This window comes from Dermacentor andersoni, chromosome 9 (assembly GCF_023375885.2).
Source record: "Dermacentor andersoni chromosome 9, qqDerAnde1_hic_scaffold, whole genome shotgun sequence".
NCBI lineage: Eukaryota > Metazoa > Arthropoda > Arachnida > Ixodida > Ixodidae > Dermacentor > Dermacentor andersoni.
Window position 1 is genome coordinate 10,823,898 of NC_092822.1, and position 27,547 is coordinate 10,851,444.

Genomic DNA, 27,547 nt, shown 5'->3' on the forward strand with positions numbered 1-27,547 from the left:
ATCAATATGGCTTTCCGACCTGTCGTTCCGTTCACGCCTAATGCAACTGTAGAACGCCGCTACATTCCCTCAGACGTATATATTGTTCCTTAACTGGACGCAATTTTTTTATGAAGATCGCCCTGCGGCAGAGATATTTATTTAAATAAAAGTGTGGAGCCCCTCCTGAAGTAGGCATTCCAATATGGGCTTAACGGAACTCGGCATGCATGCGTCAAGACCTAAACATTGTTTGTCCGATCCGTTCATAGCTTGCAAGCTCTTGATGTTCTTGCACGAGTGCTGGTTGTCTAGAGTCACAACGAGTGGCGTAGGTTATTCTTATAAATATAGGCAACTAAATAGGAAGCTTTAAAAAAGAGGATCGCTAAAGTATGCTACCAATGGTACGTAAATTAACCAGTAGCATCATGATATAATGCGAAGCATCTATAAAACCTCATCGTTCTGAGTTTTTTTTTTATACAGTCCCTCTCATTAGTTTACCTTTTCGCTAAATGGATTTAGCAAATGTCTTTTCTTCAAATATTTCACTGTTAAATTTAGCGAACAGTGCTAGCCCTTCTGCTACCATGGCTCTCCCAACATGCCTAAAGCTCAGTTCTTGTTGAACCCATTTCGTGGTCTTTCACAATCAAAACGCGCACACAGCACTCCGAGCCAATACAAGGGAACTGGAGCACCGCAACTTCATTGAAGGATAACACAGCGAGATCAAAAAGACAGCGAAATACAACCTTCGGGGCACACGCACGATAGGTACCGCATGTGATGTCTGCTCTCGTCTCGGGCGCCTAAAGCACAGGCTAATGCGGACAAGTGTTCGCCGCGTAGTGCATATAATAGCGCGTAAAACCACCCTTGGATATTTCACTCCTCAGCGCTGGTGATCTTTACGCAGTGATTCCGGAAACTGCATTTTTACTTTCTCACCATTTATCTATGGTACTGCTTTCAGTTTATCACACCTAACTTATTTCTGTGGTTTCTGTGTTACCACATTTATTTTTTACTCTTTACTAAGCGTCCGTGTTAAAGCGACGTTCACCTCGCGCCTAAGGCTTTCAGCTTAAAGCTGCGCCAGCCGATCGGTGATTCTTGCTTGCCATGGCAACGAGTTGAGAAATAGTGTCGCACCTTTCCTGCGCCGTTGTGACAAACCTGTCAAAGCCCTGCGACTTCCAGAACCCGCCACGCACGGCATGCGTTCCCTTTCCGCCCTTTAAATGATGACGTTTATTGGCCACTCCGTAACTCTGTCGGTGCTTACGCGTCCTTGCACTCGTTTCTCTCAACCAACTTCCAGCATGAGGTGCGATGGAGACAGTTCTTATATTTATCCGATAGTGTATATATTTATCCGATATCTTTATGTTTTGTGTGCTAGTTCTGTAAACTGCATCCACAAGAGCTGTTTGCCATAGTGGCTGGCTTCCCTTGTAGAAAATAAACAACACTTATTGCTGTGCTACTGCTTGTTTTCTTGTTTTTCATTTTTTTTCCATCAACGTTGCTCGCAGACACCACTTTATCTTTCGTCAGTCTACCCTGGAGCGCATTTTTAGGCTACATATATTCGCCCTCATAGCAAGGGAGACGCGAAGAGAGGTTCTCAAAAGTGCCGCGCCACAATTGAGCTGTTCCGTCAAAAGCTAACATAGTTTTACGACTAGTGCGTGAAGCCGCCGATACAGAATTTTGCAAGGGGGCGTTACAGTTATTTGCTTTTCTTCCTCTTTCCTCTAAGCAGGTTATATGAAACTACAGCGTTTCTTTATAAGCTTGATCCTACCTCGACAACCCAGCTAAAGGTTCAGCATTTTTATTCTTGCTTTCTTCTACTCCTTTCTAGTAATCTTACCTATGCTGACATCGTCTCTTCAGAAAACGCGCGGAAGCTTCTTGCGAGGACCAGAAAAAGAATTCGTTTCATCTCCTGTCGGAATTTTCTCTTCGGCTATGTGATACTGCGCTGCTCGTGTTTCCTAAGCTTCACCCCCGTCTACGACGCTTCGTTGATCACACCTGTTCATTGCCTCGTTTCTTGTTTTCCCGTACTAAGCACAACAGCAGATTTCCGCGAACTGATTGAGCAACTTTTCACTTTGTGCCCATTCAAGAAACTTGCTGTTCGACATAGTAGTTATGATGTGCTAGACTTGTTGCACACGAATCCTTTCTTTCTTTTCGCATTGCGTCCATCCCTGCGTGCATCCCCATCTGCGTCTTCGGATCCTTACACAACGCCATATGCTGGCGTGTTGCTCGAAACAACATTCCACATGCAATCACTGACGAAGCGCAAGTTAAGCCTTCTATATATATCTGAATGGTTGTGTTAGACGTTCAATATTTGGCAATATGGGTGTGCAAAAGTTGCCAGTTCAGAATAGAAAAAAAAATCGTAGACTGTTTGGTCTTGCCAACTACGCAATATCGTGCACACGCATAGGATGCAGGTATGCAATCTCCGCAGCTAGTTTGGCTTGTCGCTGTTCATCAGTTTCGGCAGCGCGCTTGACACGCTTTGCAATCTGTCGTTCTCCAGTCGCTTCTGCCGTTCTTCGGCAGTTCCGTCGGCTCATTTCAACGCCATGAATTGTCTTCTTTGTTGCTGCTGTCGCGATCGCTTGGCGACATCTACCTCGGTCAACTCCCGCTGACTCTGCCGCCGAGCTCGTTGTTCTCGGCGCTTGGCGCGACGAATCTCTTCTTTGGACACTTACGACTACGATCCCGATTCACTTTCCGCGTTTATTTTCACACATACACACGCGCGCGTCGTTGCGCGCAAGACGAGGGGTAAGGGAGGAATGACTAAGCGGCATAGCACGCGTGCAGGTTTTACATGGAGCGCCGCAGCTTTACATGACGTCACGCGCAGCGCCGCGCGCAAGCGTCGTCCGAGGAAAACAGAGGCGGAGCAGGCCGTTCTGTAGGCACAGAAGAGGCTAGCACGTGGGGCTGTATGAAGAGGCTTCAAACAGACAGAGGCGAAATCCAGGTTGGTAGGCTAGTGGTGCTTTCGCACTAAAGAATATCAAGCCGGGAGATATTGTAAAACGAGCAATTCTTGGCCTACCCCATTAAGTTGGTACGTGCCTTAAGGCTATCGCACTGTCGAGGATTGTCATTGTCATCATGTCAAGAAGTAAATCTGCCATTCAATACCATGGACATGAATGTGGTTCTAAGCGCCGCAATGGCAGTCGCGGCTCTCGCATAGCGCTCTTCTATTTATTTATTTTTTTCCCTATCAGCAAAGGAAAGTACTCACGTGTCACAGTCGTCGGTATGAAAGGTGCTGGTGTCGTTTCTTCGGCTAAAGAGAGAGAGAGAGAGAGAAAGAAAAACTGGTGACACGAAGGCAAGAGAAACTCAAGAATTCAATCCAAAATCAAGAATGCGGCTGACAGATGGAGTAGCACACTCTAGTGTAAAGGTTATAAACAGGAATAAGGTGCCGCAGAAAGGCTGGCGTATACGCTTTGACGCTTCACAAGAAATTTTAAGACAACGGCTGTTCCATTTTCGTGGTCGAAGGAAGTTAGGAAGTTGCTTACATTGTGGCGTTCTCAAAGGAAAGAACGTGATGATCAGTCTTTTGCACTGTGTCTATATATATATATATATATGAAATTACTTGTGCTGAATAAATGAAGTAAACAAACGATACATTAATGTAAATTAAAGTGGACGAAAAAACAACTTGCCGCAGGTGGGAACGCCTGCGACACCTCACCTGTTCCCACCTGCGGCAAGTTGTTTTTTCATCCACTTTAACTTACAATAATGTATCGTTTGTTTACTTCATTTATTAAGCACAAGTAATTTCCCCTATGTTGTCCTTGGTGTCAGTGTTCGTTGCGTTGGCATGATATGACTATATATATATATATATATATATATATATATATATATATATATATATATATATATATATCGGTGTGTGTGTGTGTGTTTACACGCAGGTTTAGTCTGCATGTGTTATTTTGTAGTCAATTAACAAAGGATTCCGAGGAGGGAGATAAAAGGGGAAAGCCAATGGACGAGACAGGGATCAGACAAGGATCAGATGGAGGAGACGAGTATCAGACAAGCGCCCTGTTGGCTACCTAACGCTGGGGCAAGGCAATAAAAATGTGAGAGAGAGAATGCGGTGGGAGATAAGGAAGGAAAGACGCGGTGAAATCGCGCAAGAGTGCGGACAGCACCACTAAGTCGAAGGTGTTCACACATTCCAGTCGCCCTCAAGAAGCACATTAGTGTCTTTGCAGTCTTCTGAATTTCGAAAGAGGGCACAAAAGTAAAGGAAGGAATACATGACGCTCATGCGAGTTTAGCGAAGGTACACTATAGTGCAAGCACTCCGTAAAGTAAGGTATAAAACATAGAGTAATCACTGACGACAAGCTGACTCTACAAAAGAAAATGCTTGTTATCAGTGCACGAACCAAAATGAACTTCGTCAGGGAGGCTTGCCACTGTTTGAGGCGTACAACCATGGTGATAATTAAAAGCCATATATCCAAATGGCGATCGCGTTTCTTCGTGTGATGTAATTCTTCGTGTAATAAAGACGAGTCGAAGTTCTGGGTCCGTTCCGCGTTTAAGTTTCTTTCTCCTATCTTTATGTTGTGTTCCTAGATCACGTTTCTGAATACCTGTACCCGGCTAGCCCAAATTTGAATCACGCAGTTTGACGCCCTGAATCACTACTGGGTTCACGAGAGACGCCGTAGTGGAAGGCGGCTCATCAATTTAATTCAACGAATGTTTTAGCATGTATCTGAAGGACGGTACACAATCGTTTTTGACTTCCGCCCCCATTGAAGTGTGGCCGCCTAAGCCGGGAATAAAACCCGCGACCTCGTCCTCAACAACAGAACATCACAGCAGCTGATGATGATGAGTAAAGCGCTTGCTTGTGATGTGCGAGCACCACGTGACTTTACATGGCTTACGCTAAGAGTCGGATAAATATACAGTACAGGAAAGCCCAGTGGTGCAGAACTCCGAAGCGCTAGTCGCGGTTGGTATGATGTACATTCCTTTATTATCTCTTAATCGGCTGTTATAACACAGGCAGGATGCTCACCGCACTGGCAGTAGACCCGCATCTCGTAGTCGGAGCACGACCCATCGTACTGGTCTTCCTTGAGGCAGCGCAGCCCGGTCGCAACCGAGCACAGCATCGACTCCCCGGTCTCGTTCCACGGCACGTGACCGTCGATGGTACGGCACTCGACCTCTGCCATGTTGTCCACCGGGCAGCGGTCGGCGTGTGCCAGCAGGATCTCGAAATCGTTGCCACGCTGTGAGCCCACCACAGGCAAGACACTTTGTTTACCACGACAGTGAAGAAAAGACTAAAATGTCTGCACGCTCTCCAGAGCGCAGCTCTTAGGCGCCCGCTCATGCGGCGAGCGTCAGCATCAGCGTCCTAACTTGTAACCGAGCGAACGAGCACCGCGACAGATGAGAGTGAACGCGGAGCGCAGCGGCGGATGACAAAGGCGGTGAGGTGAAGAGAGTGCGAGGAGGAAAGCGGAGGAGGCGGGTATGGCGGGAGAAGAAAAGCGTAGTGCCGCGCAAGAGGGGCTTTGCGGCGACGACGGCTACGAGATGACGCCAGAGTAGTGCGTGTCGTCCGTATGGAAACAAAGCGCTGCATGAGCGGAGGTTGTCTGCGGCGGCTACTGTTAATCGCACCCACGCGTCACCCACGTGTTTCTCTCGCGATCTCCCAATTCACACTTCGCTCCCTTTTCAACGTGCCGCACGAGACGGATTGTCTGCGCCAGCCAAAAAAATTAAAACACGTATACAGCTATAATCGTGGGTGAATTTCTCGTTTTTTTTTTTTTTTTGGCTTAGAGTGCCACTATCAGTGAGCATCTCAGACAGTAAATAGACCTCAAGAAAAGCTTCATAAAACCATAAAATTCCAAAGCCCCATAGTCAGTCATAACCGTTAGGCACACTGTGTAACGACACTGGTGTCACTTTTCGCACAGTTGAACCAGGGGATTACCTAGGAACACGGAGACTGCGAGACAGACGCAATCAAAGCGCTCTCAAAGAAAAACTTCAATGCGATAATAATGTAAACTATAGAACTAAAATTTAGCAGTGATTTGAATAATGCAAGAACATTTCATAAATCACTTAATTATGCTCTTTGCGATGCTCGTCAGCTCCAGTTAACTTTGCTACTTCCTTAGCGATATGGGCAAGCATGCCTGAAATCTTAAATGGTACAATATTTCTACATCCCGCTAGATTTGCTTCGATCTGTATGCTTTGGTGAGCAACTGGCTGAATAAAATAAAAGTTGGGGATTCTATGAATAAAAAAAGCCTATCACAAAGCAAGAACTCAATTGAACACAAATGGGAAACCTGGCGATCTCACTGTTCATACTCTGGCTATAACTTCGAGGTCACACCTTCCTCGCTTTAGTTGTACATACCGGCTCAAACGCCCGATACGTTGTGACAGTGACATCATCATCATTGTATGTTGCATTTAATCATAAGTTTGGATGTAGATGGTGGGCTACTACCTGGAATTCAGGTGTCGTCATGCTGTACCAGTCCGACCAGCCGCTCTGGTTGCAAGTCTTCAGCTCCAGGGGGCACGGCCGGCCAATGCACTCGATTTGACCTTTCTTGCAGTAGCTGCGAAAAGCGATGTCGCGCAAACACTTGTCAACCTATGGTACTCTTTAGAGCGAGGTCAACGTGATTTGAAGGGATCCTTGAATTTGATTGCTCTTAATAAATTAACCTACGGCATCAACGTAGAAATATGTGCAAAGCTTGTCCTGGTGGCCTGTGTGATGCGGATTTATTGAGAAAGCGGACTAAACTTTAGGTGCATGTGTACGTCCATCTTCGCATTTGCTAAGTTCGGCATATTCTTATCGATCCAGGAATATTATAGCAAGGTTTTAATATATATACATATATATATATATATATATATATATATATATATATCATGCATAAGAAGCCAATGAACAAAGACAGCAAGGACAACACAGGGGAAATTACTTGTACTTACTAATTTCATGAAATAAATCACAAGCTAATGGAAATGACAGTGGATGAAAAAATTTGCCGCAGGTGGTGAACGATCTCACGTCTGCTCGATCATTACGCGCGCAATGCTTTACGACTTGAGCTCCCGCGGCGCCATTTTCCCATCCACTTTTATTTCCATTAGTTTATGACTTATATAATTCAATTAGTAAGTAACAGGGATTTCCGCTGTGTTGTCCTTAATTTCTTTGTTTGTTGGCTTCTTATGATATGATTTATAAAGAATCGGACCCCTCGGTTAACCCCTTTCTTCTGGTTCTTCATATATATATGCCTATGACATTTTTTAGCAAGCGTAATTCGGAAAATGAGATGGGAGACGACATACAAGTGTGGCAGAGCAAGACAACACTTTATAAATTATAAAGTTATAGAAGCGTCTTGTTGAAGTGCTACCAGAAAGGGGCGACTTCCGCGTATCGATACCTCTTTCGTTCAAAATGCAAACCTCGACGTGGACATAGCCTGGTTTTCCGTGTGATGTGCGCTCTCATTAACTTCCCTTCTCATGAACACTTACAGAACTGAAAACGTATACGTTCTTGTGGCGCTTCCTTTTTTTTTGTGCATTCTTTTCCCCGCAAGTCATTACCATGTGCCGTAATAATTCGGTGCTGTTGTGTTTGTTTTTTGTACATATGACCTTGCGGCAAATTCCCCGGCAAAACAATTCTTGGGTGAGAGAGAGAAAAAAAAAGACATGCAAGAAGGTCAAACACATACACGATCAATTAACTGCCATAAAGCACAGAATGATCAGAAGAATAAAAAGAAAGAAGGCGCATCTTTTTCATATTTCGAGCAGGGCTGTCTTGCGACTTGGTAAAAAAATGAACATAAGCACTTATACTACGCGTATGGTCACCACATTTCATATAGGTGCTTCTCAGTGTCATAACCTCCCAGATTCCGCATGAAAACCGCTTGATTTCAAAGCGACAAGTAATACGCATTTTGTGTCATAGGCAATTGTCGCCACACGCTGCGCCCCAAGATCCTCTCGCCCACCTAAACACAGTAGCATTATCTCAAGAAACTTCACAGCGCTCTTTTCTAAACTCTCAAGAAGCTTTACAGTAACATTTCGCTGAGTTCTCAAAATGATGCACAAAACCGCAACACCAAAGCCTGACGTCACCTTGACAGCTTCATTTTATTGAGATAGCAATTATATGGACCCCCCAGGCGGATTTCTGCCGTCGCCGTGATGTTCCGTATGAGCGAAAGCCTGTGAGGGTGAGCCGGCGAACGCGGTTCAATCTTGCATGCGCGAGCGAGGAACGCGGCCCGGATGTGTGCCTTCTCCTGTGGCGCGCGAGGCAGGGGAGTGAGACTAGGGAGGAGAGGCGTTCTTCTCCGGCGGCTGATACGGTGCCTCGATGTCCTCCTCGCCCACCGCTCCGTACAGAGTGGAGACAGCCGCGGCGTCTTTTGCGGCGTTGGCAACGCTAATCGCGGACGCCGTATACATAGGGACGCGTTGCCGGCGCTTGCTTGTCTTGAAACCGATCTGTGACGTGGCCAAAGTGCGCGCCCGCGCGGGCCTCATCTTCAAAGCAATCTGCGATGTTTGCAGAGTGCGCGTAATGCCGGTAGCTTCGTGTGCGCTGTGCTTTCGACATTTAGTTCGCGTTGAAGCGACAGATGCACGGAGGTTAACTGGCTCGCGACTGCTGCCACGATTCCTCGCTCCAAAAATTCCACAGCGAGTTTTCGCGCTCATCGAGAGAAATGTGTTCACGTTCCGTGCGACCGTGCTGGTTAATTTAGTTAAAGCACTTTGACGGGTTAATTGGTTTGAATCCATTACAGAATGGGTACGCGCGACTGAACAAGGACGCAGAAAGAAGCAGACACACAAAGACAGCACGCTCCCTGTGTGTTCGTTTCTTTCTGTTTCCGCGTTTAGTCACGCTTAGATATTTTATCATTGTTAATTCAGTTCGTAAGCGAATGTTTATAAGTTTATATGGCCGATAAAACTACTACCCTTACTTCGTACAGCTATCTACTAATTTGCTATCGCAATTGGTGCTTCGCCTCTCAGGCGGTAGTGCGAATTTTCGCCCTCTTTTCTTTCCTTTTTGGGTGACTCAATCAAGCATACTCTAGCTACAACGTTTCGAGCACCATTTTAAGACTAGCACGCGTTCCTCGATGAGCAGCGAACATAATTAATACGCAGGTTGGACGCGGCAGGACGCAAACACCATCCGTACGCCGCATAATATCGCGAAAAACACAGACTGAAATGGATAGAAAAGCAGGTCTCTCGCAGAGTGGACGGACAAAAGGTGGAAGCGCTGCATGCGCGGCTTGTTTGCATTGATCTCAATGACGCCTCCCCCCCTTTATTTCCCCCCCATCTGTTTCTCTGCTTTCTTTGCTTGTGTTAGTCATGCAATGATTTCACGCCACCGCTCTGCACAAAAACAAGGTTAATTGGAAAGCCCGGTCAGGTGGAGGGCACACGCCCCGCAAATTGAACGAAGCGGATGTAGCAACGGGCTCAGTAAAAGCTGAGAAAGTGCTCTACAGCGTGCTAAACTTTCTGGCCCTTTTCAGCACCGTTAGATTAATTTTTGTCATGAATTTAGAGTTCGCCCGTTGTGCCTCCAACTTTTTATGCCGAACAAACTGCATTAATTTGAGCTATATGAGGTAAGCTGGAGGTGGGAGTCGGGGTACAGCTATTGAGGTGTGTAAGTTTAATGCTTTCTTGCGCAAATCACTTAATCTGAGCTATAGGAGGTAAGCTGGAGGAAAGTGTCTAAGTTTAATGCTTTTCACGCAAATCGCATGGAAGTCCACTGGACCGCAGCCAAGATGTTGTCCTGAGTTTTCAATGCACTCAAGGCATGTTATTTATTCCGTTTACCGTCTGCTGTGAAGGCTGTTGTGACGTCACTGCGCAGGAACACTTGGAGAGCCTTGGGCAAGAGGCCGTTACATGCGTACGTGCGCCGTGTGTTTCTCTGTATGTGTGTTTGTGTGTGTGAATACGTGCCTGAGTGAGGTGAGTGAGTGAGTGAGTGAGTGAGTGAGTGAGTGAGTGAGTGAGTGAGTGAGTGAGTGAGTGATTGCATGTGCGAGATCAGGAACATTTTTTTCGATGGTCGATACCGCATAGGTAATTTGCATCTGCATGGACGTCTGTAACGATATGAGAATGCTGACGTACAGCTTTCTTTATTCCTCATACTTCTCAGACATCTTTGCATGATCGGCTGGCGCCGTCAAAAGGGCTGTTTTGCGCTAACGCCTGCTCGTCTTCGATTAAATACCTGGCGCCTCTCTCGCGATATCCTTACAAACGGGGCAGGTGGTGTGCTCTGATTAGCAAAACGCCAATACTTATACTCGGTCACAAAACTTTACGGAACACGAAATCTGAGAAAACGCTGAATATCTGCACAGCCTCACAACGCAGCTTAGCATTCGCATTTACAGCTTCTACCAGTATAAGTGAACCACATTGTGATTTTCGGTTTTCTGAGATCCCGCGGTCCGTAAACTTTTGTGCTTGTTGGTACATTTAGCAAGACGCTCTGTACGTTTTTCATTTTCGTCTGAAACGTGTATACTGTCTGGCGCAATTGCATTGGGGCGTCTGGCTCGGACTGCTCTGAAACCCGCATTTCATCACCCGCGCACTGCTGTCTGTGCGCAGACTAGTTTCCCAATGTCAGCACAACCTGATACTTTGCTGCTTCCTCGAAGCTAGAAGCAGACTCGCGCTACCTTTTCTGTATTATGCATAGAACTACTGGAAAAGTAAACACCGTTTCAGTAATTTCTATTTTCATGGTTTATTTTGCGCAGCCTGCTGGAATGTCTACTTAGGCGTTATTTATACGCTGGTATGCGGAACTACATTTGCACGTCGTAATTTTATGACGACACTATTACAAATTAACATTGTGCACGGATTTTATGAAGTTTGCTACAATAGTTAAAGACTGAAAGTATAGGCATATGCGCATAATATATTTATGTGGTTTTTTTTTCCTCTTTTTTTATCCTTCTTTCTTTCTCACCTATTGCATCCCCTTCCCCCTCCCCCAGTACAGGGTAGCCAACCGGAGATCATCTCTGGTTAACCTCCCTGTCTTTCCTTTGCCTTTCTCTCTATCTCTCTATCTATGTGCACATGTGCGAATAAATATATTACTTGGCTCGGTGGTGGGCTCGAATGAAATCGTGCTTTCATTTAGTCTTGCAAATTATTACCCGTCGTTGTTGCTCCTGCGTGTCAAATGCAGGCGATTGTGCTGGCCTTGCAAACGATAAGATTCCTTCGCAGATGTATGCCAATGTGACAGAGATAGCGCAGCTGTATAAATTACTTTTCACACCCTTCTGAAGTATACTAGGGGTTTGTTTGCTGACTCCTGGCCTCGCTCGAATGCAGCAACTGCTGCTGTTGCGTTCGATCGTGGTCGTGGCTGACTGTGCTCCGGGAGGCACCCACGCAGGCTGCGTTCCAGCGCCACGGCGTCGGCTTCCATCACGGCAGTTGTACATATTCCTAGCTGGCCACCAACACGGAGCTGGCACACCGCGTCGTGAGAAGCATGAATTACCGATTACTGATCAGAAAAACCTGCATTGAAATTATCTGTTCGAATGACTTAGACATACAGTAGCCTTTATTTTGTAATCATTGATCGTTGCGTTTCAACGCAAAGTCGAGGCTCTGACACACATTGCGCTACATTTACGTTTCTATACTGACCACGTCGTCGCACGCCGCCGCACGAAAATCATTGCGGAACTTCATCTAACAGTTTCACTGTAAGACAGCCAACTAATATAGGACAATTAGGCAGTTATTAAGAACCAACCGAGAGCTTATTTGAACAGTGTCCCCTTTCGGAATGTGTAAATGTAGTCGAGTGAACGCAATTTGTTATCGGCCGATGAGGTGAGCGATCGCGTGTAGGCACGGCGTCCCTGTACGCGCCATATCATCGTGTGTCCAGCGGGCACTACCGTACGCCCCTTGCACATTGATTCGACTGCTGTCAATTGCACCGCGGCAATCGCATAGGCTCGTCCACTCGTTAATGTTGTTGTTTTCGGCGGACCTAGCCTTGCGTACGTGCAAGCAATCGCCATGCGCGAGTGATTCTAGTTAGGTTGGAAGTTTCTTCCTCCGTCGCCATGCCACAGCTCTACCAGTCAACGGCCGGGATAACGCAACGATTCTATTCCAACGTTATTTCTTTTCACGCTTCGTCAGTGGCCTGAACGGCACTCCTCGCCCGTTGTCGCCGGTCTAGCCCGACCATGAATGGCGAATAAGAAAACAGGAATATAATAGGGTGAATGGAACCCGTTCATTATACCAGCTCAGATCTCTCTTAAAGGACGAGACAGGAGAGCCTGTTCTTGTGACTTCTTGCGTACAGAGTCGAATATCTTTAGATGAAACTGCCTCATTAACATACCAACACTCAAAGTAGTGTGAGTATGGAATGATTGTTTTCAGGTTATTGTTTTGTTAACTTATATCCGTGGGACGCTTCATACTATGTCGCCTTTAGAACAAACGAGGTGCTTTAGAACGAAAACAGCTCGTTAAAACAGCGCGTTTGTTCGTCCATTTAGTTAGCGCTTCTATTATTCTGTATATCGCCTAACAACTGGCCTAATAGTAAGCTTTCATAAAGGGTTTTTTATCTGGAAATTGGCCCTGTATAAATAGCTTGGTGAATGCGCGTCCCCGCGGATGTTGGGTCCCCTAATTCACACGCCGATACGCACCACGACTGGCACGGGTTGGGCGTGGCCACCCGCTGTCCTTCTTTGTAGAGGACTCCACCGACGTTGCAGCCGGTCTCTGGCGGGGCCTCGCAGTCGGCGTAAGGCACGCACCGGTGGTCCGTGGCGTTGCGGTGCACCTCGCCCGTCGGGCACCGCGCCGGAGCACAGCCTTCCAGGCACACGGGCGCCGCCTCCGGGCAGTCGGTCTCGGACGCCGGGTGGGCGCAGTTGGGAGGCTCGCAGCCGCTAACGCAAGCCGAGTACTCGTCGCACGTCTCGCACTGAACCGCTGTTAGGAGCGAGTGGGAAGAAAAAACCGCGCATTCACGCAACGCCATGTACGCCAGTTCTCTCTTTCCTTTTTTCTTCGTAGTTTGGATCGTGCTGGGGGGGGGGGGGGGGGGGCTGGATTTAAGTGCATGGAGGTGAAAGGTAGCCTTTCACCGGGCTGGCTGCACAACAGTTTGGAGGCCTCGATGACGTCAGCTCCTACACCCTATAGTTGTACTGTGACCTGTCGCAAAAGCCACTCCTCTGCAACTGTTGCGCGCGGGCAAAGTACGCGTGTTGCCGCTGTTTCTAGTGCTTTTGAACAGATGTTCTGGTCGGCTCAAAACAATACTGAGTGCATTAGAGCTGCGCCCAGGAAACTGTCATCGAAAAAAATCTTATCTTGGAAGCTGGATACTTTCTCGGTTTCGGGTAGTGCGGGCGCTATGTGTGGTACGCGAGAAACGTGTTCCGTTTCAGTGTGCGCAATTTTTTCGCCACATCAACGATATTCTGTGATTAAGGAATACAGCTCACAACATCTGAGCGCAACATTTTAGTTACGCCAAAATACGTTATATGCCCATTATTTCCTCTAACTATCTCCCTGTTATACATATTTAAGCTAATATTTTCTAGGAAAGTTTCAATATTCATTGCAACTGCTCAGCGCGGTCAGTCTGTTAGTCTTTAGAGCTTTAGCGCACATTCTGCCAAAGGCTACACAAGAGCGGAGTGATTGAATGGAGACATACAGGCAACATTTCTCGTGCCTTAACTTTCTGTAACAAAAGTTGAGTACGGTGTTTCTGGCCGCTAGCATCGGTACTCACGGCAGAGTTCTTGCGACCGCCAGAGGACGCGGACTCCTCTCTGGGCGCACTCGTGGGCGTACGCGGACAGGGCGGTGCAGAGGCACTCGCAGTCGCCGCCCGTGTCGCAAGAGCACGTGTCCGACACACATCTGAAAAGGAGAAAGCAACGCAATGAATATGTGCAACGAATGAACAGCAGTATGGAAGAGAAATATGACGCCCTTTTTCTTTTTGAATGCCTCTTCGATGCTGAAAGTAAGCAAAAAAATGCAACTTAAGGTTATTAACGTTCGGTTGTTGAGGGAGAAAAGGCAATGGGGGATAACGTGCGCAACAGTGGCTCTCTCACGAGCAGACTGTTTTGTTATCTAATTTACCGGAGTATGAACAAATTCAGTTCTCTTGCTAGAGGGAGGAGAGAGGTACTACCTAGTACTACTACTCCAGGTTCTGCGTCAAGGATGTCTGTGCTAATTTGGCAAACCATGACATTTAGATAAAGAAGGTGTAATGGTTTATTTGCAGTTATTTGTACGACGTGGATACTGAAAATAGGAGCACTATAACGTAAAACAATTCCAAACTTTTCTATTCCAATTCTGCAGTCAACCCACCGCGATCGGTCAAAATCTTTTTGGACCACCCCCACTTCACCTGTATGTCACGCGACGTCACGAAAACCACCATAGCTCCCCATCTGATATGACGTGTACACACTGATTATGCATAATTTGATCGAACAAATCAAAAATTGTTATTTCTGATTCGACGCCTTTTTGGCATTAGCCCTCGGTTATTGGTCAAACGTTTTCGGGCTGCACCCACTTCACCTTCCTCTCAGGCGACGTCACAAAACCGCAAAAGCTTACCACGTCAAAGTGATGCGTACGCGTTAAAGATGAATTAATATGCCGAACAAAACTGAATTTTCTTCTGAATAGCCGCAGGCTGCCTCGTTCCGAAAGGAATAAAAGATGGCTGCCGCCGATCGCTCCGGCACTGGCTACTCGCCCCTGCCGGAGAGCATGGTTTTATTTGCGTGCCATAAAACTTTTTGCGTGGCTGTGTAACATTTTCGAGAACTATCGGCACGTTTACGACCTCGTTCTGCCAACTCTTATTTACTGAGAGTGCGTTTTAGCGTCATTCTTCAGGTTCGTTTGCATGTCGCCGCGATTGTGGACGAGCCACCACAAGCTAAGAGAAAGCGGACCGATCGCAGACGCCGGCACCACCCTCTTCATCCGGTTATCGATATTCAGTGCAGTGGCTCGGCCCTATCGAATCCCTCTCCACTTGAGCATGCTCCTCGCCTCTTGTGAGCCAATTAGATAAGACAAGCCGCTCAGTGCAGGCAATGTTATTCGTTTTTCAAACAAACAAACAAAAGTGACCTCCTATGAACATGGGGAGCATTTGATTTGTTTGTTCAGGCAAACCTGCAGGTAACCGCTCGATGCTTGCGTCAGCGGTTACGCGAATTTGACGTCAGGAGATTGGAATAAAAACATATTGGAATAGTTTTACGTTATAAGGCCCTAGCTCTCCCGATTTCTGTTAAATTCTTCGGTGTATCTACGTGCATTATGAAAGTCAGAAACGTTACGCCTATGTTAGTGCGGCAAATAGCAAACAGCAAGCAGCCGATAGAAGCCCCCCTCTTGCCCGTTTTTTCTTCTTTTTTATTTTTTTTAAAGGCGAGATCCTTAAGTGGCTTATACCCCCGGTGGTCTGGAAAATGCGACGGGTGGTACGGAAAGTCATGTGAGCTCGCTTCGCGCCGACACGCGATCGTACCACTGCTCGCACGTCCGTCGTCGTCTTCCACAGCTGACTCCAATCCAGCTTATAAAAAAAAATGAAGGCAAATTTAATTAAGATAGAGTTAATTGAGGCAATCGAACCCACGACCAGTGATGTTAATGCGTAGTTAATTAAGGCATAGTTAATTAGGATATAGGTGACTAAGGCACTAGAACCCACGACTTTTGCTGGGACTAGCATCCTCGATCTTTGGCAGTCGAACCAATTACCTATGATGCTATTTAAGCATAGTTAATTCAGAAAATTAATTAAGGCAGCGGCAATTAAGGCACTCAACGCCACGACCTTCAGTGGGAGAAAACAAGTAATAAGAAGTAACAGCGCATTCGAATGAGAATGTCAAGTTTTTTAATGAATGTCTCTTGAGCACGCAGGCTCTTTGTCGTATGCTAAAATGATTGTCAAGTTTGTTTTTTCTCGTTTTCGCAGCACCCGCGCTTCTAAGCGAGGGTGTGCTTGTCGCGTTGCTAATCATAATATCAGATAAGTGTACGGATCTGCCCCTCTTACGCCGCAAGATTGTGGTCTTGCCTATAGTATGGGGATTGCAGAATTTGGCGGAGGAAAGACGTCAGAGTTTACCGGTCGTAGAAGGGCTGCACGTCCACCTCGCTGTGGCATTCGCGGAAGGGTCGCTCCTTTAGTGCTGCGCATCGGGAAGCTGCCCAATCTCGCCGGTCGGGGCGCTGCAGGCATCCGTGCAGTGCGGGCAGCGTGGGTGCACAGTAGCTGTGCAGACGCCATGCATCCACAAACTCTTCGGCCTGGGGAAGGGCGGGTCCACCGGACGGGGAGCGAAACTCGTCGGTGCCGTCGCCGTTGAAGTTACCGCATAGGCCACTCAGCTGCGAAGGGAAAGCGATGTTTCAAGAAAAGGAATGCGAGACTGGAAGCTCAGTTTCTGAAGTACGTCTACATGTTGATCATGACGTTTTTGAAGCACTGAGGTGTTTTGAGGCACTGAGGTGCCTAGTAAAGAGAACTTTAGCGTTGTTCCTAAGCAAACAAGACGTAAAGGACTCTCTCCTGAAACATGGACTAGGAGGGAATTAAGGAAGATAGCACGAAAGGGCTCCGAGCACCATGCGCGGACAAAGAAAATCTCATGATGGCGCTTAACATTACGAAGGAACAGAGGCACTAGGCACGCCGTAGGGGAAGCTTCTGGGTAAATTTGGATACCGATACCCATGCGTCTAGACTTGGGGCGGCTTGCACGAACATTTAACAACGAAAGTAATAAGGAATTTAAGAACGTGTCTTTAAGTTCGTTATTCTTTTCGTTAATAAATCCTCGTGCAAGTCACCCCTGTTGTTCGGCATTCCCAGCTGTTAGAATGCTCACGTTCAGCAGCAGAGAGTCATAACTACTGAGCCACCGCGGCACAGGGGTGACAAAGTTATCGAAGTGACGTCATTTGTGGTCAATCAATGCTGAAGTACTTGGGATAATTACTTTTATTCACAAAGAAGATAACTTTCGAGAAAAACAAGGCACATGGATGCGTATACTATACGGAACGCCGTGATGGCTCAGTGCATGTAGTGCTGCGCGGCCGAGAACGAGGTTGCTAGTTTCATCCACGTCGCAGCCGGCGCATTCCTATCGTGGCGGAATGCAAGAACACTCGTACACAGTACTCAAGGTACTCGCTAAACTATGCTAAGTGCCCTAATTTAATCTAGAGTCTCCACAACGGAGTCCCACATAGCACACTATATGCATCTTCAGGAAGTTAAACCGCGTAATTTAATTTTGTATGAGACAAGCTCACTCGGGCATGCATGCATGGAGGACGAACGCTTGTTTGCATGTTTTTATATCCGCAGTCAATTTCGTTAGCGAAGCTACACAATGTGGCCCAAAGTTGTGCCCGTATTCATTCTGGCAATGGCATTTGTCGAGTGTGGCGCTATATTCGTTTGCGATTTTTATGTAATCCCTCAGAACCTTGGACCAGCGCCTAGTTAGGCATTAGATCTAACTTTGCTTAACGCGCAGTCCGTGTGTACATTTCAACTGGTCGTGTAGGAGGCCCACAAACTATGCGTGGACTAGGAGTGAGTATGCAAATGCACTCATTTCACTGCGTACCTTTCCTGCCCATGCCGGACCAGCGACAACGTAGACGCGAGTGTGCTTGTCCCAGTAGACGCTCAAGCTGCCACGCACGTAGACGGCCACAAAGAGGCCAATCGTGCGTATGCTGAGACCGCTTTCCTGACGAACAGGTGGCACCGGGTGACCCTCAGTCAGCACCAAGGGCTCCTCCGAACCTAGTGTCGGCGAGATGAAGAGAAAGTATACCACGCACGTTTTCATTAACGTCTCAGCCGGCTGTCTTGCCGTTTTAGGGCCACACGGAAACTTTGGCAGCATTACGAAAAGAAATGTTTGCGATTCAACTAGAATGCGGTAGCAAGGGAGACTTATACATGTGTCCAGACAAAATGCAGGTTCAGCAGGTGAAGAAAAATTTGTTGCGGTCCAAACCCGGGGATACTGGTTTTAAGGGAAAGCCGCACGAACAGTATACATCAGTGCTCGCTCTAAGATCTCTAATTCAAACTGCCATCTATCTGTTGACATTACGCATGCCTTCTTACATTGCATTCCTACTTTAGCGTCTTCCTTAGCTTCCTTTCAAGTTTGGTGCCTTCTGCGCTTATAAGCTACAGTTAAGTACTAGAAGAACCGTGTGTTGGTCATTCAACAAACGTGGTCTCGGCTTTCGTGGGCCATACGACTGCTTTCTGAACTCGCGCGATCTCGCTGATGCGAGATCACTAGAGAGCTTTCCGCCGGAGTGCCCTGCTGCCTGCAGAGTGCACAATGCTAAAATTCGCATAATACGTGCCTGTCGTGCGACGAGCGTTAATTCCTCGCGTAGCACGCTCCTGCTTCGCACACGCAAGCAACTCGACGCATGCATGGAGTGTACAGGTAGCCGTAAGTGTAATGTCTCGGAGTTGCCCGTAGTGGTTGTGACTGTCTCAACAAAGGATAGCCTGCCAGTGGCTTATTATCCACTTTATTATCATTCTGGCTATCCGGTACACTTATATGATTATATGACGTAAAACAGTAGGTATGAGCCGCGGCATACGTGCGAGCACGAGAAGGAATGTTGATATATTTACAGACTGGAGTAATGAGAGGTTTTGCCAAATATTGCTTCGTCTTTGGCACCTTCACGCTGTGACCGTCGTTTAGAACCACATTCAGGCGTCGCATACCACTGGTGTCCTGAACAGCTTCGTGAAACTTCCGTACATTATGTAAGAGATACTACTTCAAAATTTATTTATAAGTTAGTTCGCTTCTAATCGTAGTGTATTAGCAATTTTTTATGTAGTTTCACCAGGAGAAGTTACAACGAAATTAGGGATCTACAGAGCAGGCTCTAACGAACCATTATAGACATTTTAGAAATTTATTGGTTTCCACGTGTCTTCAATCAATCAAAAGTTTATTTCACCAGAAAATTCTTGGCAGTCTTCAGGGCTAAAAGCTGCTCTAGGCAGCTTGACTGAGTCCCTGAAGACCCTTACATTGGCAGCATCCGACGTTCACAGCACATATATGCATATGAATTCATAATTATAACATGTGAGCAATACTGTAACAAGTTTACGTAAGGCTCACTTGAAGTTAACATACAGAGTTACAGCAGGGTTCACATCAATTGTTTTATACAGCATAAAATAAACATCATCGTTTAAAAAAAAAAATGTAAATAAAAATAAGATTCTGTTTATTTAACAGGTTTCACAAACAATAAAGAGTAAAAATAGCACTGATAACAGACATCGCGCAACGATGACAGGACCAAAAAAAAGAAAAAAAATGCAATAAGTACAGGATGGGCAAAAGCCACGTAAACAAGACACATGCACGCCATCCCAAAGATAACTATGCGACCTCTATTTACGACATTGATGTGAAGAACTGACATAGCTGCCGTTGTCTAGCAGTAGTTTGTTCAGGAAATTCGTTTAGAATAGATGGTAAATTGAAGTGGAGTGCCTGTGAGTTGTAGGTGGTTCGGTAATGAGGAACAGACCATGTTAAGGTATGTCGCGTAAGCCTATTAGGGTAGTTAGGTGTTAGGTTTGATATAGTTACAAGGAATTCTTTATAAGTGTTTGAAAAGAAGAAGGATCGCAAAATCCGAAATTTGTATAAGTGCTGTATCCATATGATGCCATATTCCTGATGCCATATTCCATATTCCATGATGCCATATTCCATATTCGCTCTTCGTCTTCATTGTTTTCCTTTTTCTTTTTATGTTGCTTGCCTGTTTCTTCTTATCATCTCGTTAACTAGTTCGTTTGTTTATTTGATTGTTGGGAGCGCGAAGTACTAAGTGGACCTCGTGCACATAGTGGCATATCGAGTACAGGGGATATCCAAACAGGAGACCCACCAGCGAGGACACTGACGGTCTTGGCGCAAGAGGACTTGCTTCCGCAGGGCACGTTCTGCACGACGACGCTGACGCTCTCGTTGCCGGAGAGGCGTCCCTTGGCCAGCACGTAGTCGCACGTGCCGCGGAAGTCGAACGACACCCCGTCGAAGGTGCGCACGTGCGAGTCGCCCCACAGGGCGCACGTGCCGGCGCACTCGTGCTGCGTGCACAGCCAGCGGCCACGCTCGCACGTGCTGCACGAGAAGGCGCCGATGTCGGGACGAGAACGACGTTATAGGGGGATAACCGAGGCGCCCGATTTTTACTAATAATATCACGAGAAGCCAACAAACAAAGACACAAAGGACAATACAGGGGAAATTACTTGTACTTGCTAGCTGAATTAACGAAACGATAAATTAATGGCAATGAATGTGGTTGAAAAAACAGCTTGCCGCAGGTGGGGAGCGAGCCTACGTCTTTGCATTGCGCCTGCGCGCACGCGTAATTGTGACAATTTATCACCAAAATCCTGTTGCGTTATTTCGCAGCCGTAACGTGCCCATTTCCTTTAAAGGCTGTGCAAGCGTTAACAACTGAAGGAGTGAGCACGTCTTTTGTTAATAATGGGGTGTCCGCTGTTTAAGAAATTCAATTGAAGATACGGAATGGCGTGGTCTGTCACAGAGATTTTTAGAACTATGTGTTATGAATAATGTATAATAATGCAAAAGGTGGTGAATTTCTTCATTGTGCGATAGGGCAGTTGTATTCTCGTCCTCCACGGCACAAACATTTGGCTATGTCCTACAGGATACGTTCTAGAAGTCACGCTAGTCATTGCCTGTAATCTAAAATCTTTACTGCAGATTTAGAATTCAGATTTGTCATAATGGTGCTGTGCATAATTTGTACGTTGTCAAAACACCGTTTAGTGAAAACAACTAAATGTCGAAATTCTTAACCTTTACGCTCAGATTTCTGTCACACTTATCAATTCCGAACATAAATATCGAACTTAATCGGCAACGATCAGCGAAATTTTTTAAATGAGTGGTTTGCTTTTTCTTTCCATAATGTTGTATTTCTGGAAGCTTAAGATTTTGTTTGTGTATTTGTTTCATGACTTTCTTTTATTCAATCTTTTCGTCATCGTCGTACAGCCATCTGTGCTCCAAACTACTCGCTCGTTCATATGCGTCTTGTGTACTACGCTCGTACTGTAGTTTTCTCTCTATTACTACTTCTTTCGTTTTTGCCTGCTGGACGCGCCAGCCCCGCTAAGCGTTTTATGCTAACGATTTTGTCACCATTCTGTAACGCTACGCGAAGTCTCCCATTGCCTTTGGTCCGAGCAACGTGGCAGTTTCAAACTCCTTCGAAAGCTGTGAGAACAAAATGCCTTCCTCGCGCAAGTTGACAGCCCTCATTAGCATTCATAAATGCGCGAGCGAGATTTTCTTTGCAGGCGTCGCGGCCGCTTCAGCCCTGATTCCCGACGACGGGCGCGGGAGCCTACTAGCGTGTACGCACCACTGATTGCATTCGATGTCAATTTTGTCTCCGTCGGCGTAGCTTCGGAGTCCGTGCTGACAGGGACACGAGGTGGGTGGAACGCAGGATCCGGTCCTCTCGTCTCGGACGAAACCCTTTCGGCATCTGCAGCGAAAAGCAGCGACGACAGTCAAAGCAGTCTTGTCACGCGTGTATCCCTTAAGGCATGTTTCCAGCAAGACGGCCGAGTCTACTTACACTCAAAACTTTCGCACGCTCGAATAGTGCGCTTCACGACGTGCACGACACGTGTTTCGCCGGGGGAAGCTCTCTGTCCTGTGTTAAAAAGTAAATCTGGGCTACGGCTCTCTTTAGATATGCAGTGCACTGTGAATGCTTCGTGGTAAAAGTGCAAGTGCGATTTTCTTAGGCAATTCAACCAAAGGCAACGAAAGTGCTGGCTGCGAACTGCATATAAGATGGTATTAAATACACACACTTCGACATTCGCTCTTCTTTCGCTTCCCTGCATGCACGGTAGCCAGCCGGGAGCGACCATGGTTAACCTCTCGGACTTTCCTTTTTATCACTCTCTTGAGGCTTTAACTATTACGTATGCAGGTTCGAAAAACTAAATTAGACGTAACTGACAACAACGGTTAAGGGTTGGTATCGTTCAACAGAGGGCTACAGTGCAAGAGAACAATAAAGAAAGCGCATCGAGTACGTTGTCCTTTCATTATTTTACGTTAAGTTATTCGACCATATTCACACAGGCTTCAGAAGTCCATAATCCCTTCGACTGTTCGGATCGACATCTCATTCGTCTTGTCAACAGTAAAACTGGGCGGCATATACTTGTGGCGTGGAGATAAGTTATCTCTTGTAATCTGGCCAATGCTGGTTGCCAGCTTCCAGAACACTGAACATATTGAGGTACACGGCGTATACAACTGTATGCGTTGTTGTGAAGGATGCGTTGTTCGTTGTTACCGAGCAACATATTCTGTAACGATATAACGTAATATTAGTATAACTATAAATGACACAATATGGGGACACTAATACTATCATTTAAGACCGAATTTTTACATGCTAACACACCAAAGGCAGGCACCTGTCAGCAAGCCAGTCGATGCAAATCAAACATAAGCGAGTGTGATTTTTTTCTCGGTCACGAGTTTAAGTCCATGGAGTGTTCCTAATCTCTTACGAATGATCGCGAATGTGTTCGGAAGCTCTTGTGAACATTTTGCTGGTATTAACCAGAAAGTGATACCACATCCTTGACGGCATGTTGTCAAACCCAAGTGATCAAGGCAGAAAGCTGGGCTAGTTGGTGTGTCATCATTATTCAAAAGACTAGCGCAAAATAGCAGGGACACAGACAGAGAAAGCGACAGGACGAGCGCTAACCTGTCACTCGTCCTGTCGTCTTCTCTGTCTGTGTCCCTACGATTTTGCGCTAGTCTTTTGAATATTGTCAAACCCAAAGCTCTGTTACTAGAAATATTTTTGAAATTTCTTAACAATTTAGTATCGCTACGCATTCGGTGGTACTTGTCATGGTCTTCATGGTAGAGAGTCAAGCCAGCAACGTTTTACAAAATCTGCATAGTTTGTCTTCGGACGGCCTTACGAGAATTCAAGAAATGTCTATGCAATACGTGGTACCGGACAATGACTATCAATGTGATAGCAAGTAGTGCATACGAAATGAGTCGGGTGGGCAGAAAAGACCTCTTGCGCCGTCCTTTAGCAAATTGTTTCCTGCGGTCTCGGGCACGTGCTTGCTGCGCGTGACGTGATAGGCGTTGTTTCATAAAAGGGAAACGTCGGTACTCCCTTAACTGTAGCACGAAGTTACGAAGGAAATCCATGGGAGTTCCCCAGAAAGAAAAGTCACGAGTTAAAAAAAAAGAAGAAGAAATACGTCCTGCATTGGAATGATTTTTCGCGCGGCTCTTTGAAGAAGAAATACGTCCTGCATTGGAATGATTTTTCGCGCGGCTCTTTGACTGCGCAGCTTTGTGTCTGACAAAGACGCATCGGTTTCTTTTGTAGCTTCATGCTACAAAAGTGCGGTGACATTGTGCGGTGAATACCATTTGCTCCTTTCAAAAAACTGCCTCCATCTTTCAAATTTCCACGGATCTTATATGCCACACCAGTGTTGTGGCATAGTGAAATATTTGTCGTTATATAGTGGTTAGGTACTTTTCAAGCATTTTCACATTCTCGACACAATATTTCCACGTCGTGGCTACTGCAAGTACTCTGTATTCGCCCAACAACCTCAAAGACCAAGTAATAAAAAAAAAATAAGCCTCTATCGGCTGCAAACTAGAAGGTATTGCTCATGCGTCGATGCACAAAAGAAAAAAAAAAACAGTGAAAGAAGACTCACTGGCATCCCGCTTGGCATACGTCAACGGCGCAGCTTCCAGCAGCCGGTGGGCTATGCAGGGAAGCACAGGTGGCAGGGCAATTGGAACGGCATTCGGTGTACTCTTCGTTTGCGCCGCACTCTCCAGCCGGAGGCACGAGGATCACTTCGTCGGCGCTCGCTGGTCTGCACTGCCACTGGGCGCCCAGGCACTCACTACAGCACAAAATGGAAGTGTTGCGTGTTGCGCGAGAAAGGTCGACAGATCTACTGTCTTTCGTTTTCTTTTTTTTTAACATCGCGGTAAAAGGCGGCGTCGTACTGGTGTAAACTCTTTGTCAGTGCCTTACAGACTTCTGAGGTGCGTGTTTCTCTCTTGCAGGAGACAGATACAGGGCGTCACGGATAAAAAGTTCGACGTGTGATGCGATGGATAGATAACTTCTGTGTTTATTTCGATCAACCCTGTAGTCTTTACAGTGTTGAGAGAGGTCCTTGTCGCTCGTTGTGTTTTTATTTATTTTTATTTACAGATACTGCAGGCCCTTCTCGGGCCTATGCGGGAGTGGACACTAAGAATACAAAGAAGAGAAGTAAATTTAAACTAATGACTTGACATAATTTCAAAGATATATTACATACAAAAGTGAGAATAAAAACATGGCAATACACTGGACATTGATGACATAAATGAATACTCGAACAAGGTAATATTATCAACTCAGAGTGTACTCCACTTAGAGGCGAATTTCAACAAAAGGTTATATTACTAATACATTGAACAAATGATTCCAACGAGGCGGAGTTCACTGCCTCCTCAGGTAACGTATTCCGATAATAAATTGCACGAGGAAATAAAGAGAACTTGTGCACATTGATGCGGCTGACTAGCTCTCTAATAGTTTTACCTTGGTGCGTTCTCTCTGATCGTTTGAAAGGATCCTGAAGATATCGTTCCCGTGATAGCTTAAAGTTCTCGGGATAAAACTGGTAAATAAATGTTAATCTAGATATTATCCTGCGCTGCTCATCTGTGCTGCTCAATGTGCTCCGAACACATTCGCCTAAGTTGGGAGTAAACCGATCAGTTGCACAGAAAGGAAAATTGCACTCTCTAGGAGCGGATGCCGGAGCACCCTTTTTATGGCCTCACTTTCTCTAAGTTTCAAAAATGGGTACATTTATTAACAGAACACCCTTAGTGCACCCTTTCGTTAATTTGGAGGTGGCATAAGGGAATTTATTGGACACACACTCCTTGTACGATTTATGAAGAGTCGGGCACTTGAACATTTAAAGTAAATGAAAAGACCTGAGTGTCTATTTACCAGCGGTTTGCGCGAAGTCATTTTTCGAGTACATCATGTGGTGGCCGTAGGCATGGCTGCCAACATAGCTATATCGTGTACATGGCGTACTCAGTGGTGAAGGAGGAAAGACATAGCTGTTTATTTTATTTCCTACCTTGCCTTCGCTTTTTACCACTGGCTTCGTTTGAGTTGCTTGAGATCAGTGTTGTTTTATATCGATCAGCTGCCAATCGCGAGTAAATCATAGCGCATCTGCCAATCATAATGCCTATGTTCTTTCTGGTGTAGCACCGGGGCCTTCCGCAGACTCATTCGGTATCGGTAGAAATAAACATTGGCAGGTACATGCGGAGCAATCCTCTACCGATAAGAGCGCAGAATTTATTGCGGAGGTGGCGCGCCGCGGTCGTAAAGCGGAGAGAAATACTCTGCCGTCTCTGCCCTCCATCTTGCCTTTCACAGCTTCACCTAAAGTGTTTGACCTTGAGGCTGAATTATACGTAAACTGAAGCACTGAAGGACGTGGCGTCAGCCTATCACAGCAGCTAGAGACGCTACTGCACTCTTAAGGTGCTTCATTATTCATCTGGTCGTGTCGGTGGAGTGGTGGAGAGAAAAATGTTTTTCTACATGAGGATAAAGACATTTTGCGGACTCGCTGAAGTACATTACGCACTGGCAGACTGGAGAATTCGGAGCGGTGAAGGAGGTGGAAAAATCATTGACATCAAATCTTTATGCAGTTGTTTTCTCGACACTGTGTGGGGGTACGCAGAAGAAAACCGAACCAAGAGAAAGTGCACAGTGAAATATACTCCATACATAAAGCCCCACAAACAAGGTCGTTCAGAATATTGGGATGAAACTACCACATTGGATATAGCATTGAAGAAGTCGTATGAATAATTTAGCAATGGGGGCAAAATATGTCGGAAAAGAAGATACGGCATAAAATCCGTCGCACCAATAGATGCACCAGACTAAGTATACACCAGCACATACATATCTAAAGATATTGTCTAGGCTCATAGGCTCATAATAGAAGACCACACAAAATGAGCGAATATTCTATGAAAACCTTGACTGTAAGTCCGGACATCATGAAGTATCTGCAGTATATAAAATATTTTAGTATCCAGGAACAACATAAAAGCCGCCCTACGAGATACATAAAGGCGGTGTGGCGTAAAGGTATCTGCAAAAATATTTTTCTTTAATTTAGACAGTGAAACGCTACCTCTGAAAACTTTGTTACATGAGAAAGGCATTTCTGTATCTCCCATGAATTGTCGAGTATGCGATGTACCCGAAATTGTAGAGCACTGCTTCATAAGTCGTAAAGATGCAATATTATTTTGGGATGTGCCTCAAAGGACATTTAGGAAAGGCTTCATTTTGAATCCCCATACAATCCAACACGTGATTACACCCACGAAGAAGACGTGCCATTCGATATGTTTTCCTAATTGGACTACATCGCTTATGGAAGGCACGCATGCTGAACCTAAACGCTCAACCCATTGTTGCGTCGAAATTTCAGTATGCTCAAATGATTGGTTACTTCAAGGACATGTGTGACTTAACAGAGTTTCAAACGGACTGGTACCGCCTCTTCACAAGTTGTTTGTTGTGGCCACATTTTGAAGTTGAAAACTACTTGCACTTGTGTGGTGCACGTTGTGCATAGCGTGATTTGTAGAATATTTCGAGGCCATGAATAGGAGATGTGTTGGTTAGTTATTTGCATGTTTCTCGCGTTAGTGCATTTCTAGCGTAAGCATGATGCAATAAATACCACATAAGAAAAAAAAATGCAGTGGCTTAGCTCGGCTATGCCAGGATATACGTAGCGAAAGCTAAGGCATAGCATGGTTAACCTTGGTTAATCTTGATTGCAAGTCCAGGTTAGTCTGGTTGTCTAGCCATTTAGCCAGTCGTTCGGCGAGCTGTTCTTCTGTTTCCTCGGCGATTCGTTTCCTCTTCATCTCGTTCCGGTGTCAATCCAGGCCTCCTCCTGCTTATCAGAATTGTCGCCGTACATACTGCCGCCTCAACTGTGGTTGCGGCGTACGCGAGCTCTCCTTTTAAATCCTCCGACATGTTATCAAGCATGCGACGCAGCTGGCGAAGCGAGCGGAGGCGAACGCAACGACGAGGAACGCGATGT

General features: G+C 46.0%; 1 protein-coding gene across 1 annotated transcript in view; it reads right to left on the reverse strand.

Annotated features, from left to right (window-relative positions):
* LOC126527459 (uncharacterized) overlaps nt 1-27,547 on the reverse strand; it is a 203,664-nt gene that overhangs the window by 132,482 nt on the left and 43,635 nt on the right. The window contains exons 19-28 of the mRNA XM_055068522.2: nt 24,092-24,286; nt 21,724-21,849; nt 20,209-20,444; nt 17,874-18,055; nt 16,361-16,623; nt 13,973-14,103; nt 12,870-13,158; nt 6,566-6,680; nt 5,099-5,315; nt 3,278-3,322 (exon numbers count right to left, since the gene is read on the reverse strand). Coding sequence (XP_054924497.2) covers nt 3,278-3,322; nt 5,099-5,315; nt 6,566-6,680; nt 12,870-13,158; nt 13,973-14,103; nt 16,361-16,623; nt 17,874-18,055; nt 20,209-20,444; nt 21,724-21,849; nt 24,092-24,286 — 1,799 coding nt within the window. The remainder of the gene's footprint in view (nt 1-3,277; nt 3,323-5,098; nt 5,316-6,565; nt 6,681-12,869; nt 13,159-13,972; nt 14,104-16,360; nt 16,624-17,873; nt 18,056-20,208; nt 20,445-21,723; nt 21,850-24,091; nt 24,287-27,547) is intronic.